This window comes from Pelodiscus sinensis, chromosome 9 (genome assembly GCF_052426305.1).
Source record: "Pelodiscus sinensis isolate ZL-2025 chromosome 9, ASM5242630v1, whole genome shotgun sequence".
Taxonomy (NCBI): domain Eukaryota; kingdom Metazoa; phylum Chordata; order Testudines; family Trionychidae; genus Pelodiscus; species Pelodiscus sinensis.
In genome coordinates, this window is record NC_143060.1 from 49,318,126 (window position 1) to 49,335,142 (window position 17,017).

The 17,017-nt window shown below is 45.5% G+C and overlaps 1 protein-coding gene across 4 annotated transcripts in view; it reads left to right on the forward strand.

The window, feature by feature from the left end:
* Nucleotides 1-3,441: 3,441 nt before the first annotated feature.
* The window catches only part of KCNT2 (potassium sodium-activated channel subfamily T member 2), a 322,338-nt gene continuing 308,762 nt past the window's right edge, over nucleotides 3,442-17,017 (forward strand). For 3 of the 4 annotated variants that reach the window (XM_075936723.2, XM_075936724.2, XM_075936725.2), the window contains exon 1: nucleotides 3,442-3,908. In XM_075936723.2, the coding sequence (XP_075792838.1) occupies nucleotides 3,814-3,908 (95 nt within the window). In that variant the 5' untranslated portion in view covers nucleotides 3,442-3,813. The remainder of the gene's footprint in view (nucleotides 3,909-17,017) is intronic. The other variant, XM_075936726.2, reaches the window with a different exon arrangement.

The following is a 17,017-nucleotide window of genomic DNA, read 5'->3' on the forward strand; positions in this document are numbered from 1 at the left end:
TATGTTAAATTTTATTATATTATGGTCACTGTTTCCAACTGGTCCAGGTCTTGCACCAGATCCTGTGCTCAATTTAGGACTAAATCATGAATTGCCTCTCCTCTTGTGGGTTACAGATCCAGCTGCTCCAAGAAGCAGTCAATTAAGGTATCAAGAAATTTGATCTCTGCATCCCATCCTGAGGTGACGTGTAGCCAGTCAATATGAGGATAATTGAATCCTCTACTATTATTGAGTGTTTTATTTTGATAGTCTCTCCAATCTCCTTTAGCATTTCATAGTCACTACCACTGTCCTGATCAGGTGATAGATAATATATCCTTCCTGCTATATTCTTATTATTGGAGCATGGAATCACTATCCATAGATATTCGATGGAACATTTTGGCCCATTTAAGATTTTTATTTCATTTGATTCTACATTTTCTTTCACATATAGTGCCACTCCCCCACCAGCACGACCTGTTTTATCCTCCAATGTATTTTGTACCCTGGTATGACTGTGTCCCATTCATTGTCCTCATTCCTTCACGTTTCTGTGAAGCCTATTATATCAATATTCTCCTTTAATAGGAGGCACTCTGGTTCACTCATCTTATTATTTAGACTTCTAGCATTTGTATATAAACACTTTAAAATTTGTCACTATTTTACCTATTTCTTTTGAAGCTCTTCTCTGACCCACACAAATTGGGGCTTCAGCTCTTCACATGGTATAAAAAGGATTCCCAGCTCAATCTGAAAAAGGAGGGAAAGTGATAAGTCCAGGCCCACTGAGCCTGATTCACCTAGGTTATTTCAGTTTAAAGCAGTGTTGCCAACTCTCATGATTTAATTAGAAAACATTGTATTTGTTGGGTTTTTTTTCTTAAAGCTTCAGCTTCCAGAGATATACAATTAGGAAGGAATGTCGCTTTCATTTGTGCGGGTGCCAAAGGCTATGGTTACCCTGTCACTTGTTGTCAGGTCACATGGTCAAAAGAAAGGGCAGAGGTAGTACTGCAGATAGTTATGACCTATGTTGATGACACATACTATGAAATATAGTAGTAGTGTGTAGTGACTGGAGTCAATAAAGCTGCCCTCCCAGTCAAGGCAGGATGGCCTACTGGCCAAAGTCTATGACTATTTCTGGGGTGCTGTTTGGGCTATAGGTTCTTTGGAAAAGTGGGGCACCTCCTATGGGTGTCTGGCACTCAGTGTAGGGACTCAGGCCCTCTCTGCTCCTTGAAGTTCAAACCCTGGGCCCTGGCCGTGGTGAGGGTGCCCATTACGAAGTCATAGGGGATCCTTCTCATACACACTGGGGCTACGTCTACACTGGCCCCAAATTCCGGAAAAGGCATGCAAAGCAGGTAAGTCAGAATAGGGAAATCCGCGGGGGATTTAAATATCCCCCGCGGATTTAAATAAACATGTCCGCCGCTTTTTTTCCGGCCGGAAAAAAATGTCTAGACTGGCGCGATCCTCCGGAATAAAGCCCTTTTCCGGAGGATCTCTTATTCCTACTTTCAGGTAGGAGGATCGCGCCAGTCTAGACGCTTTTTTCCGGCTTTTCCCCAAGCTGGAAAAAAAGCGGCGGACATGTTTATTTAAATCCGCGGGGGATATTTAAATCCCCCGCGGATTTCCCTATTCTGACTTACCTGCTTTGCATGCCTTTTCCGGAATTTGGGGCCAATGTAGATGTAGCCTGGCTGTGTCTACACTGGCCACTTATTCTGGAAAATCAGCCGCTTTTCCAGAATAACTTGCCAGCTATCTACACTGGCCCCTTGAATTTCCGGAAAAGCACTGACGATCTACTGTAAGAAATCAGCCGCTTTTCTGGAAATACTATGCTGCTCCCGTTCGGGTAAAAGTCCTTTTTCTGGAAAACTGTTCCGGAAAAGGGCCAGTGTAGACAGCACAGTAGTGTTTTCCGCAAAAAAGCCCCGATCGCGAAAATGATGATCGGGGCTTTTTTGCGGAAAGGCGCGTCTAGATTGGAATGGACGCTTTTCCAGAAAAAGTGATTTTCCAGAAAAGCATCCTGCCAATGTTAGATGCGCTTTTTCTGGAAATACTTATAATGGAAAACTGTTCCGTTTTAAGCATTTCCGGAAAAGGGTGCCAGTGTAGACGTAGCCCACGACTTTTTCCTCTGTTCACTCACTGCAGAAAAAAGTCTGTGTCCCCTTGGCTGCTTCCTATCTTTTTCCCCTCAGCAATGGTCTAGTTCTATGGTTTTCCTCCAGTCTTCGGGGGCCTCAAGTGGCATAGCTTCTTCTAACACAATCCTTCTCCAGACTCATCAGGCAGCTTAGACTCCATCTCCAGCTCCGTGCGCACTGGCTCTGTAGTTGGGGCCTGTAGAAGCTCCCTAAAGAGAGTCTCTGTCTGCCCCTCTCAGCAGCCTGTTCAGATTTCATTGTGCTGCTTCCTTTTATACTCTGTCAGCAGGCTGAGCATGCTCAGCACAGTGTACTTTGGGGGCTGGTGTGGAGTAAGAACAGTACACCCCATCTCAGGAGGCAATGGAGTAGGGGTAAGGGTGGGTGAGGAATGTTTCTAGCCTTGATGGTTACTGAGAATGTGTTACTTGGAACAAAATATAAACATTAATTGTCAGAAGGCAAATTCAATATTGCAAATTGTTATTTCTTTTCATCTCATGCTTTTGAAGAAAATATAATGTTTTGATATCTTGATTATTTTTGAACACTTGTGGTGCCAATATTTCAGTGGAGCTATGCCCGTGTAAAGCTGGAGAGGGTAATAATACCAATTCTTTAAACGCCATTAAAAACTGATGAGAAATACTGATCTTGACTATTGGGAGAAAGGAAGGGAAATGGCACAGTTATAACACAGTTCCATTTTTTCTCCACTGCATTGAGGGAAAAGGTTGCATTTAGCATAATAAGGTAGATTCTGAAGGGGTTGAAATGTGGGAGACTACTATTACATATGGGCAGCAGGTGTGCAGCTATCTTTGCTATGGCTTCTTCTCCCCTTTTCCTTCTCTTTTTGCTGCTGCTACAATTGTCCCCCATGAACTGTGCTGCTTCAGAAGCTTTTTGCGGGTATTATGGGGGGGAATGTCTGTCCCTTCTGGGAACTGTGGGTGAGAATCCCCAGTCCCAGGTGACAGGCCTTAGAAGGGAATCAGGGCACGGCCCCTTTAGGTGCTTGCTCTCTCTTCCCGCCTGTCCACACGCAGCTTTTGCCCCCTGCTCTGAGCCTGGGGGTAGGGACCTCGTGCCACTGCCACTCTCTGAAGGAGCCTCGTGGGCATCCCCGCGGCTCTTCCAGCATCCACACGGGGCTGCGGCGGTCCCAGGCCTGTGTCTGGGATTGAGAAAATCCCACCGCCCCATTATGCTAATTAACTCCCTCCCATTGCCTGGCTTTGAGAGATTCCCCCTCAATGTCTCTGGATTATGCTAATGAGAGTTAATCGCATTGGCTGGCTCGCCAGCGGCAGCTCCAAATGCTATTTGCATGGCTGCGTATGGCAGGCATCTCTTCGCTGCGCCCCCCTCCCCCCCCAGCGCCTGCGAGCGGGGCGTGCATCGGAGGCAGCCCTGGTCCCCGCCCGCTCGCCGCACCTGCTGCCCGCGGACGGGCGGCGAGGGAAGAACTTTCCGCCCGGGCTCGCTTTGTTCTCCGCTCGGCACTAGAGGCCGGGGCGGGCTCGGGTGCTGGCGCGGCCAGTTCCCAATCCCGGCTCAGGGCTCGCGGCTCTCCCCGCCTTTGTGTGCTTAGCGCCGGCCGCCTGCCTGGATTGCCGCGCTCGGAGTCGGGGGCGGAGGCTGGGGCTGCCCGGGCAGGATGGTGGATCTGGAGAGCGAGGTGCCGCCTCTCCCCCCCAGGTATCGCTTTCGGGATCTGCTGCTGGGAGACCAAGGCTGGCAGCACGACGACAGGTGAGTGTGGGGCCGGCTCCGCAAACGCGGCAGCTGCAGGGGAGACACGAAGGGGGTATTGGCCGGGTCCTGCAAATAGCGCCGAGCGCGTAGCCCGGGTGTGACACCACAGAGCTCCCTGGTTCTCTCTGTCGCTCGCACAGCCCAAGCGGGTGCCGCTGTGGAGAGGGACGAGACACTCCCCATCCCTCTGGGGGTGAGAGAGAAACCATCTCGGGCCCCGGAGGAGCCAGGCAAGCTGCCTTGTATCTTCCAAACCGCGAAGGCGGCTGACTTGACTGGGGTAAGCGCTCACCCTCAGCAGTCGGTCTCCCGCGCTGCTCTGTAGCACGCCAAGCTGCACTGATTGCTGAACGCTCAGCGCCCTTGCAGCATCCCTGTCTGCTAGCTCTGTTGCCGCTCCACCGAAGGCGCAAGCCTAAGTTGCAGTAATAACTTTTAGGGGCCTACAGAGAGAAACAGCCGTGACATTTATGTGCCCTGCAATTGCATCGTGCTTCTGGATTCCTCCTGGTGGACACCAGACAAGAATGATTGCAAACTGCACTCAGGGTGGATGGGAGATGCAGGGAAGCATTGCTGTGTGTAGGTGCACTGGGTATTTGACTTCTTTAAGTGTATGAGAAATAATCAGACTAAACACCCCGTGACCATCAAATTTCACGGTAAGGTAATTAAATAAAAATAAAATCTGGTCGGCCTCTGACAGCCACATTTGAAAATTCAGCCTTAATAAACAGTCTCTGAGAGGGACTAGATTGATCATATGTATTCATTACAGAGCTACAGGGATACTCTAAGTGAAATCTTCTGTATAGCTCTGGCATATGGTAACACAGTGTGCATATCTACATTTTGACAGGCAGCAGACATATTTGGTTTATACATGGAACTATAGTCATTCTGTTAATATATGGATATTATGTTATGGATATATGTTACAATCATTCTATTATGTTAATATATGGATATCAAGCAGACTATGGATTCTCAAACAAAGGTTCAGGACTTTTTGGCAAATTGTAATCATCTCCCCCACATCACCTGTTTGTTTGTTTGTTTGTTTGTTTTGGTGTGGGGTGGAGATGGAACTACATAAGAAGGTCCCAATCTATTTTTCCTTTATGGGAACATGGTGCCATACTATGGAAATGGTTGAGAACCACTAAGGTATCAACAGTGTTTGCTGATGATAATTCTACATACTTTGCCATCCAGCTTAGGGCTTGTCTACACTGGAATGTTTTATCACCTAAACTGCCTTTTCACAACAAAAGAGTGAGAGCATTTATATTGCAATGTGACATTTGTTGGGGAAAAACTCCCAGTTTAGGGGACAAAAAACATAGCTCTCTGGCAGAATTTTGTCATTTCCCCCTCCCTTTCTTGTCAACAAAGCCATTGTGGACTCTACTGTTTGTTTTATCCAGAGAACTGTCTTTCTCCAGTATCCCACAATGCCTGCTCTGATGGCTGTGCTCAGTGTTTTGTGATCTCTGCTGCCCTGCAGGCATGCACTCCTCCCCTTTCAAAGCTCCAGGAACTCCAGCAGCTGAGTGAGCTGCTCCATTTGTGGAACAAACATTGAAAAAATCAGTTGGAATGCTTGTTCTGCCCTGCTATGAAAGCCCAACAAGCAGATTGTTGCTGCAGAGGAATGGCTGGGGAGACTGCTGTGCTGCTTTGACATTCCTCAACACCGAGAATTCACAGAGCTAGGAGGGAATCCAAAGAAGCACAGGGATAAACCCTGCCTTCCCACAACAGGGCACTGTGGGATGCTTTCTCATATGGCTTTGCTGTGTGTGTTGTCAGGATGTGAGCAATGTGGCCATGGAATGTTGACAGTGGGAGGCAGAAAAAACAATTTGATCAATTTTCATTTTTGGCGACTTTTGCATATTGATAGCACTATTGTTGACAAACCTTTCCAGTGTAGATATAGACATACAGGGTTTGTAGGGGTGCTTATTTTCTTCGATCAGGATGTGGCTAATGGGTTTAAATTGCAGCAAGGGAGGTTTAGGTTGGATTAGGTAAAACGTTCTGTCAGAGTGGTTAAGCACTGGAATAAACTGCCTAGGGCAGGCCTGGGCAAAATACGGCCTGTGGGTCGCATCTGGCCCACCAAGCCACCAGATCCAGCCCTCAGAGGCAGTGGGGAGTGCCAGGCAGGCTCCCCTGCTTGCCCATACTCCACACAAAAACGTGGCTGTGGGGCACTTTGAATCCGGAGGAGAGGGGGGAAGATTCAGATACTGCTTCCAATAATCCCATTGGCAGATTTCTAGACAGACACTGACCAATGAGAGCTTCCTTTTTGTATAACAAGCAGCCACAAAGCACAACCCTCCTGCTTACTCATTCAAGCATATGGCCGAGCAAGCAGAAACATTTTAAGCTCTGCAAGCAGGCAGGCAGACTGGTAAGTCTCCTGGTGAGAACCTGTCTCTGGCACCTCAGTCCCTGCCTTCCCAACCCTCTGCCCACACTCCTGCCCCATGTACCCGTACCCCCTCCCAGATCTGGCACCCCATCTCCTGCCTGAGATCACAATCCGCTCCTACCCTAAATCACATCCCAAATCCTGTACCCCAGTTCCTTGCCCTAGGTCACAACTACCTCCTTCACCCAAACTCCCTCCTGTACCCCAATCCTTTACCCCATGCTCCCTTCTGCATCCAACCTCCATCCCAGACCCCACATCTCCTCGATTAATACAATGGAAGAGTGTGGCCCTTGACCACTTTCCAAAATCTTGAGAGTGGCGTCCTATCAAAAATTATTGCCTACCTCTGGCCTAGGGACATTGTGGTATCTCCATCATTGGAGATTTTTAAGAGAAGGTTAGATAGACACCTGTCAGGGAGGGTCTAGATTGGTGGTCCCCACATTTTTATGCCAAAGATCACATTTAGAATTTACTGGCAATACAAGATCCACCTTTTCCCTTCCCTGAGCTCACTCTATCCCCCCTTTCTCCGTCATTCAGTCTCTCCCACCCTACCCTCACTTTTACCAGGCTGGGGCAGGGGGCTGGGATTGGGGTGAGGGATTGGAGTGGGGGAAGGATTATGATGCTGGCTCTGGTAGTGGGCTCAGGTCTCTGGTTTGGGGCACAGGATAGGTTCTGGTACTGGGAAGAGGAATCAGGTGTGCATGCCTGCCCCAGTCCCAGGCTAGAGCCCTGAATGGATACACATGTCTACCAATGGATAGACGTCAGTAACCTTATCTACAGGGCACTTCTGCTATGAGACACTGTAGCCAAAGGAGAAGAAAGTAGCACTGCTGCTCCCGAAGCCAGTGCCCAGCCCTGGCATCTCCTCCCAGCCGTCAGTTGCACTGCTTCCAGCCCAGCTGTCTGATTCTAGACAGGAGACGTCCACATAACCTGAAGGAATGGCACTAAGTTCCTCTCCTTTGGCCTCAGCAGTTCCTGGGAGCAGAGCTCTGTGGATCAGAAGATACTGAGGTCTAACGGCAGGTCGATATCTTTATCTGTGCAGGGTTCTACATGCAGCTCCTGAAAGGGTACGATGAGCCCCTGTGGCCCAGCAGATGAAGGGCACGTCTCCTTGTGCTGGCACTGCCCCCGTCAGCTCTCATTGGCCACAGTTTCCCATTCTCTGCCAATGGGAGCTACAGGGAGCAGTGATTGCAAGCAGGAGCAGTATGTCATGACTCTTCCTTCTGCCACACACATGGTGCCACAGTTAGTGACTTGGGGTGGGGGCAAGCAAAGAGCCTGCCAAGTGTCAATCACACTTGACTGGGAGATCCTCCAGGATTGGCCAGTAGATTGTGATTGACAAGTTGATGACCTCTGGCATAGATGGTGCATGGTCCTGCCATGAGGGCATGGGTCTGGAATTGATGAACTCTAGAGGTCCCTTCCAGTTGTTTACTGCTATATCAGATGTCAATCTGAGGACAGTATTCCTATTTGTGTTGTTTCAAGGACAACATGAAAGTTCAATTATAAATCACAAGAAAGGTGATTTAAAATCACCTTTTAATTGTTTAAATTAAAATTTAAACATGTCAAACATGTCAAGTAAATGAAATACTGGAAAGTGCTCCCTCCGAAATTCAAAGCAATAAACCTTTCCTACTGCTTTTTTATTATTTGAATGACTGTGCATCATCAGCAAGCTCTTCATTATAATAAGCTAAATGAAAACCTCCAGAAGACATTATTTATGGCCAAGTCATTTTTCAGTGGACAGTGTCTTTATTGCAGTAGTAAATCATAGCTGCTAATATACCTGTACATGATCCTGTCACGCAGTAACAATGTCAATTAAAAAAAATACATGAAGACCCTGAACAATGCTTTTTCTATTCTCATGTAAACTATTGATAGCCAGTCTTCCTTGCATATTAGTCAATGGTCCAAACTGACTTCTAGGTACCAGATCTTGCCCCAAAAGATATAGTGCATATGATCTTCATTGGCAATTGACTAAACTGCAGCATTGGTTAAGCTGTAGAATTTCCTGTTTGAAGTATGAAACATAAAAAAGAGAACAGTGTAAATATTGCGACTTTGTATCACTTTAGAATTGCTGTTCATATTTTCCATGATTAATGGCTATTTTAAAGCAGATAGCACTTTTACTGTAAATTCATGCTCATGGATTTATGCAATACAAATTGTTTATTTAAATGATTTACAGTACTGAGTACTAAATTAAAAACATTGAAGTATTAAAATAAAGAATCCTGTTTATTAGAATATTGAACCTGATAAAATGTGAATTACATTTCTCTTGCAAAAGTCTCAACAATCTCATACTGTTTTTATTGTGACATCAATTATTTGACTGAATGGTACATAGTTTTGCATAGAAACTCTCATTCTAGGAATATTTGGGGGATGTCACAAATACTTTCAGCACTTAATTTTTTTGGAAACATAATGTGATCTCCAGGAATGCTGGTTACTAGTTAGCTGTTGTTAGTATTGATTAGGCACAAACTTGACACTATACTAAAATTGCATACTTGTTTGAAAATGTAATCTTTTTTATTGGTGTGCTACATAAACATGAATTTGTTTTTAACAGACCATATTACTCTTCTGTTGCAATACTCGTTCTTGTTTAAATCCCTCTTTCCTGACATTCTCATTCATCTTGTTCACCTAAATTCAGAGAGCAGGAGTAAAACAGCCTTTAATATTTTTATCTGTAACTCACCAGCCCTAAAAAGTAAGTTTGGTATGAGTGTGAATCATTATATACTAATTAGATTAATAGTTCTCAAACTATTTACTGTTGATACCTCTATCTTCTAAAAAGACACAAATTCAAAGTTTCTTTTTATATACTATATATATATAATATTCATGCATATCAACTTTTAATGGAACACCTGAATTCTATAAAACTACAGGTTTGTGTCTGGGAAAAGCACAAGAAAATGCTCTGTATGCTGTTCTTTTTCATAAAGAAGTCAGACATCCAAGAGAGCTCTGGGTGCAATTCATTGGCACGGGAAAATAAAAACACTAATCAGCAAACAAGACCATTTCTCACAGCATCCCAGTAAGCTGCCAGACCACTCCAGACTCCAGAGCCCACTTAGTGTCAAGGAAATACCATTGCTCTGCCACAGACTTATCTGGAACTTCTTTCATTTTCCTATCAGATGCTTTTCTGACCCTATGGTCAATAGGGCTCATGTATACTCACCTTCGAAATTCACCTAAAGGTCAAGCAGGATGCAATTCTAATGATGATAGCCTGACATGGTCTAGGCATTTTTGGTACGCTGACTTCATGAATCTGAGAACTAAACCTCAGCCAGTAGTATGGAAGAAATTTATACCTTCATGGCAGGACCACCTTCTCCAGTATTCCAGAATGACACAGGCTATATCTAGATTGTAGACTTCTTTTGGAAGAACCTTTTTTTGGAAGAGATCATCTGAAAAAAATTCTTCTGAAAGACAGCGTCCACACACAAAAGTGCATTGAAAAAGCAATCTGCTTTTTTGAAAGACAGTGTCCACACTGAATGGACGCTAGCTTGCATTTAAGGTGTGATTACTATGGATGGAGTGGTCACCAGAGCACCTGTGTTTTTCCTCTTTCCTCTTCTTTCAAAAGAACTCCCTCTTCCCCATCCACTCATGCCTTTTTTGAAAGAGCTCTTTCGAAAAAAACTTCTTCCTTGTAGAAAGAAGATTACCAACATCGGAAAGCCCCCTCTGTTCTTTCGTTTTGCTTTCGGAAGAATGTGATTGCAATGTGGACGTAACTCAGGTTTTGTTGGGAAAACAGCTGTTTTTCCAACCAAACTCTATAGTGTAGACATACCACAGTGGCTAAGGCCTTACTCAAGGTTTTTATTTAACATGGTGTCTAACTGTAATCTTACCAGATGATACACTGCTCCTGGATTTCAGGAGAATTTCAATTTGGGACTTTATGGGATGAACCCCCTCCCATTGTGTGATGCTGCAGCAATTTGCCAGAAGAGGCAGCGGTAGTGAGAGCAGGGCTCCACCTGTCCTCCCCCATCATCACTTTTCAAAGGGCTAGTCAAAAATGCAGGTATGTCAACCAGCCGTGTGGTGTTTTGCAGTGAGTGTGTGTGCTGCAGGAAGAGCAGGACCATTTTGGCAGCAGGTACCCTGTGCTGGACTGCTAAGTGGGACTAGGCAGAACAAAAAATGGCCAGGGGGAATGCATCCCCCTCCATCTGGGCCACAGAAGCTTTTCAGAGCTTTCCTGCAGGTGAACAGTGGCCTGAGCCAGGGGATTTTGTTTTACTTGTTCAAATTCTGTGCTGGGCAGCACAGAGAAAGCACTTGGTTGAGGAGGGCAGTGATCTTGAGTGACGGGAGGCTGGGGAGAGAGGGATGTAGCAGGAAGAAAAGGGGGGCAGAGAGAGGAGGGACCTGGTGGCAAGGTCCTTCACCCCTGGGGATATTGGCTCTGTCAGTCTGATACATAAATCTGGCACCATTATGCTGCTCCAGTGGTACATTTTACCATCTTGGTTCTGTGAGATGAATGGGTTAAAGCAGCAGCCAGCCTGTATTTTACTGGCATGTCTCTTGGCAATTCTTATTCATTGTCTGAGGCGCTTACTGCTGTTGAAACAACCAACATAGAAGCCCTCACTTGTTTGTGAGAAGAAGTGAAAATGAGGTGGCCACTTTTTCAGTCTGATTCTAGTCATCTTCTTTCTACTCAGGGGAAAATGCCAGGTGAGGGCAAGGTCTGACACCTTGTTTGATTGTGTGAAGAAAGGGCAGAAATTTCCCAATTAGCTTTAGCTGGTACTTGGGTTCAGGGATTTGACTAGAAAGATGGGGCCAAGCAGGCATTGAGCAGGGACATAGGGTGAACAGCAAAGAGAGGAGGGAGACAGTTGGAAGGGGTGGGGAATTGGGCAGGGAAGCTACTGCCTCCCAAAGTGGAAGCTTTGCCGACAGCCCATAACTGTAAGACAGAACAAAGCCATTTAAGAACTCTACAAAACTGTTCCTTACATTTACTGACATAAAGAAAAGTCAATCTCTGTCGATGTGTTAGAATGTGCCACATGGCTGGTAATTTAAACACACATGGACAAATTAAGACCCATTTCTCAGGCAGTCTCTGCTGCCAGTGGGGTGTCCAGTCTCATAGTTTTGTAGAACTGCCCAGAGTTCAGTTCAGACCTTCTCTCAACACTATTGCTTACTTAAGGGCTCTAGATCCCATGACCATTTTGGCAGGTCTCTCCCACAGTCATTACTGCAGTAGAGTGAGCATCTATTTCCTTCCTGGGGGTCTCCGGGTCCAAAAAGCAGTTTAGCAAAGCTGTCCTGCAGTCATACATAATCTGCTTGTGAGTGAGTCAGCAGAAGCAGAATACACTAGATTACTCAAAGAACAGCAAATAGTTTCCCTACAGTAATTGTGGTTCTTTCAGATGTTCATGAACATCTATTCCACAACCTGCCCTCTTTCCTCACTACTGCCAAGCCCTTGGTAATAGACATTCTGTCTTAGCAAGAGACTTAGGCTACGTCTACACTGGCACCCTTTTCCAGAAATGCTTAAAACAGAACAGTTTTCCATTATAAGTATTTCCAGAAAAAGCACGTCTACATTAGCAGGATGCTTTTCCGGAAAAGCAAAGCATCCGTGGCCAATGTAGACGCGCTTTTCCGCAAAAAAGCCCCGATCGTCATTGTTGCTTTTTTGCGGAAAAGACTACTGTGCTGTCTACACTGGCCTTTTTCCGGAACAATTTTTCCGGAAAAGGACTTTTGCCCGAATGGGAGCAGCATAGTTTTTCCGGAAAAACACTGACAATTTTACAGTAGATCGTCATTGCTTTTCCAGAACATCAAGCGGCCAGTGTAGACAGCTGGCAAGTTAGAGTGAGCATCTATTTCAGCTGCTTTTCCGAATAAGTGGCCCAGTGTAGACACAGCCCACGAGTGAAGGAATTGGAGACCGCCTCCCTTTTATGCCTTCTCTTTTGGATGAGGGAGAGACTTTCTCTTTTGTTTGGCACAGCTATGAACCTGAGACTATTTCTGGAGTTTACTTTTGGATTTTTTTTTTGTGTTGCAGTGTACTCTAGTTTTCTATAGTTTATTAGGTATTATTGGATCATGAGTAAATCATAGAAATAGAAAATAGTAATAGAAATATTTGCTTACTTAAAATCCATAAATTCCTACAAGCCACTCAATTTCATGCAGGTTAAGGCACTGTAAACATCACAGTTCTTGTATTTCAGGGCTAATCAGAAGCTCTGTCAGTCTTATAACTGATAGAAAAATATTTAATGTATGGTACAACTATTTTTGTGTTTAAAACTTGTTATTTTCCTTTAGTAATGAACATAAGAACATAAGTGTGGCCATACTGGGTGAGACCAAAGGTCCATCTAGCCCAGTATCCTATCTGCTGACAATGGCCAATACCAGATACCCCAGAGGGAGGGATCACAGTGGGTAATCCTCACGTGATCCCTCATCTGTCACCTACTTCCAGAGAAACAGAGGCTAGGGACACCATTCCTACCCATCCTGGCTAATAGCCATTGATGGACCTAACTTCGATGAATCTATCTAGCTCTTTTTTGATCGCTGTTAAAGTTCTAGCCTTCACCGCATCCTTTGGCAAGGAGTTCCACAGATGGACTGTGCACTGAGTGAAGAAAAACGTCCTTTTGTTTGTTTTAAACCTGCTGCCTATCTTTTCATGTAGAGACCCCTAGTTCTTATGTTGTTGGAATAAGAAAATAACTTTTCCTTATTCACTTTTTCCATTCCAGTCATGATTGTATAGACCTCTATCATATACCTCCCTTATTCTCCTCTTTTCTAAACTGAAAATTCATAATTAATTAGCATATTCTTGTTCAAATGGCAGGCAAGTCCTAATTACAAACTTGGAATCAATTGCTTATTGAGCAGAGACCCATTCACTATGGCTATGTCTACACTGCACACAGGAGCGGCCCAAGGCAGGCTGCAGCAGCTGGCACCGTAGGTGGGGCAGCGCAATCTGCGTCCCTGCCTGCACGCCATCAATGGCCGTGACGTCATCATTGGGCGCCCAGGCCAGCGGTGCCCTAGGCAGCTGCCTAGCTCGCCTAGGCTCACAGTCCGCCCTTGACTGCTCAGTTATTTCAGAATAAGCTATTCTGGAATAGTGATTCTGAAATAGCTTATTTCAAAATGGAACATCTACACTGCAGGAAAGCCTCAAAATTAGTTCAAGGCAGGCTTCTTTAATATACACGTGCTATCTCGATTTAGAGCCCCAGGAGGAATAACTTAGACTGGCCCTGGTGAGAGACTATTTTGAAATGGCAGAAGTGGAGCGTCTACACATGCCTTATTTCAAAATAGCTTTTTCGGAGTAGGCGTTATTCTTTGTAGAATGAAGTTTAGAGAAGTCAGAATACGCCGTCCGTTATTTCAAAATTATTTCAAAATAGCAGCATTGCTGTGTAGACTATTGCACAGTTATTTCGGAATAACAGCTGTTATTCCAAAATAATTTTGCCGTGGAGACACACCCTAAGGGTATGTCTACACTACAAAGTTAATTCGAACTAACAGCCATTAGTTCAAATTAACTTTAATAGCGGCTATACATACAAACTGCTTAATTCGAACTAGGTAAACCTCATTCTACGAGGACTAATGCCTAGTTCGAATTAAGTAGTTCGAATTAAGGGCTGTGTAGCCTCATAATTCGAATTAGTTGGAGGCTAGCCCTTCCCAGGTTGCCCTGGTGGCCACTCTGGGCCAAACCAGGGAAACTTTTCTGCCCCCCTCCCGGCCCCAGAGCCCTTAAAGGGGCACGGTCTGGCTACAGTGCTTGTGCCAGTTGCAAACCTGCCAGCACCGAGCCAGCAGATCCTGCACCTGACATGGCATGAGCCAGCCACCCGCTGCCACCCAACCCTCTGCCTCTTCCTAGGACCAGGCTGGCTGCTCCCAGGAGCCTGCCTGGGGCCGCAAGAGGCAGGCACCTGCCTGGTCTGGTGCGGAGATCGTGGACCTCATCGAGGTTTGGGGGGAGGCCTCCAATGTCCACGATCTCTGCACTAGGCACAGGAATGAGGCCGTCTAGGGCAGGATAGCTGCCAGCCTGGCCACAAAAGGCCACATGCGAACCCAGGAGCAGGTTGCATGAAAATCAAGTTGGTCCAGTGAGACCCCCAGCCCTCAGCTCTGAGCTTAGAATATAAAAACATAAGAATGGCTGTACTGGGTCAGACCAAATGTCCATCTAGCCCAGTAGCCTGTCGGTCGACAGTGGCCAACACCAGATACCCCGGAGGGAATGGACTGAAGACAATGACCAAGCCATTTGTCTCATGCCATCCATCTCCAGCCTTCCACAAACAGAGGGCAGGGACACAGTTCCTACCCCCTGGCTAATAGCACTTCATGGACCCAACCTCCATGAATTTATCTAACTTCTCTTTGAACTCTGTTATAGTTCTAGCCTTTACAGCCTCCTGTGGCAAGGAGTTCCACAGGTTGACTATGTGCTGTGTGAAGAAGAACTTTCTTTTATTAGTTTTAAACCTGCTATCCATTAATTTCATTTGGTGTCCTCTAGTCCTTCGATTATGGGAATTAATGAAGAACTTTTCTCTGTTCACCCTCTCCACACCACTCATGATTTTATATACCTGTATCATATCCCCCCTCGGTCTCCTCTTTTCTAAGCTGAGAAGTCCCAGTCTCTTTAGCCTCTCTTCATATGGGACCTGTTCCAAACCCCTAATCATTTTAGTTGCCCTTTTCTGAACCCTTTCCAAGGCCAAAACATCTCTTTTGAGGTGAGGAGACCACATCTGTACACAGTACTGAAGATATGGCATACCATAGTTTTATACTTCCCCTCCTCCTTCTTCCCCAGATTCCCCCTTCCATCTCCCTCCTCCCATGTTTCCCCCTCCCCTCTTCCACCCTCTCTCTTCCCCTCTCCCACCTCCTTTTCCCAGTCTCCCCAGAGGTTAATTCCCCCCCCCCCATTTTGTTAAATGAAGAGAGTTTCTATTTTTGAACACAGGTGTCCTTTATTTTTTACATCAGGAAGGGGGGCTAGGGAAGGGTAAGTGGAAGGAGGTGAGGGAGGAATAGGGCAAGAGCCCCCGATGGGGAGGACTGGGGTGGCTCTGTGGGCTCCTCGGGGTGGAAGCTCTCCTGCAGGGCCTCCTGGATCCTAACAGTCCCCCGATTGACCCTCCCGGATGGCAGCCTGCGGCAAGTGCAGCTGGGCTGATGGCCGAGTGCCATGATGTGCCAAGTGTGGGCACTCAGGGCACTCCAAGTCAGGACTGCTTTGCTATCCCTCATCGAGGTAGACTAGCAAGCGGGGAACCCTGAGAACTGTCTGTCTGGGGTGGGGGTCGGGTCCCTTTAAGCACAGCCCTCGGCTAGCCTGAGGCAGCAGCTCCACACTCTAAGTCCTAACCTGATGCCCTGCCGGCACTGCTTCCAGCCAGCCTTAACTTTGTTTCAGGGTCCACTCAATGTGGACTTGCTATTTCAAATTACCAAAATGCTAATTTGAATTAGTTGTTAGGTCTAGATGCACTAATTCAAATTAGCTTAGTTCGAATTAACTAATTCAAAATAAATTAGTTCGAATTAGTGCTGTAATGTAGTCATACCCTAAGGTATTATATGGATCCCACAGATCAGGGGTGGGGAACCTTTTTGGGGCGGGGGGCTACTGACCCTCCACACTAGTAGATTTTGTGTGCTCTAACACATGATAGGATAGCGGGGGGAAGGGTGCTGGCATGCCAGTGCAGGCTCCCCAATACTGGGGTGAGGGAGCCCCGAGCTTCCCTCAGGCTACAGGTTCCCCACCCCTGCCATAGATAGTATCTTGTACAGGTTTTCTACACTGCAAACTTCATCTTCATGGGCATTAATTTTCCATTTAATCATGAAGATCAAAAAAATTCAGGATTATGCCTTTACATGAGAATCTGTATAAAATGCTATTGCTAGGGTTGCCAATATTGTATGGATCTATTCCTCAAGGTTATAGTATGTGACATAATCTTCAGTTACTCTTTAATTTTTGCAGACTCCAGGACAATCCTGGATTGTTAGCAATTGTAGCTATTATTACTCTTTTATACTATTATTAATGTTGAGTATTAATTTGAAAGATAATATTCATTCCCCCACAATTTAAACTCAGCACATTTTGCAGGTGCAAAGTTCTCTCTTTGAGTCAGGCTAGTCTAGAGAATTATTCTAACCAGTTTTAAAAAGAGTTCAGCTACATCAGTTTTAAAGCTGGTTAGAACTGAAACAGACCATTATAAACCAATCCAGTAAAAACAGATTAGGTGATTGAAACAGAGCCCATATTATGTCTAAGTATTGCTAGCTTGAAAGTTGTTTTAAAAACCCTTACCATACATTAAATCTGAATAAATCTGCAGATTCAGAACTTTCAACAGCTGTACGTGTTCAAACATCAGAAAAGAGACATCCAAGGGGTACCGCATTCAGACTTTATTTCTTCCTCCTCATATACTATTGTGCTTCCTCCTCATATACTATTGTACTTGAAAATAGTCTCATTACCCTATTCATAAGCATACTACCA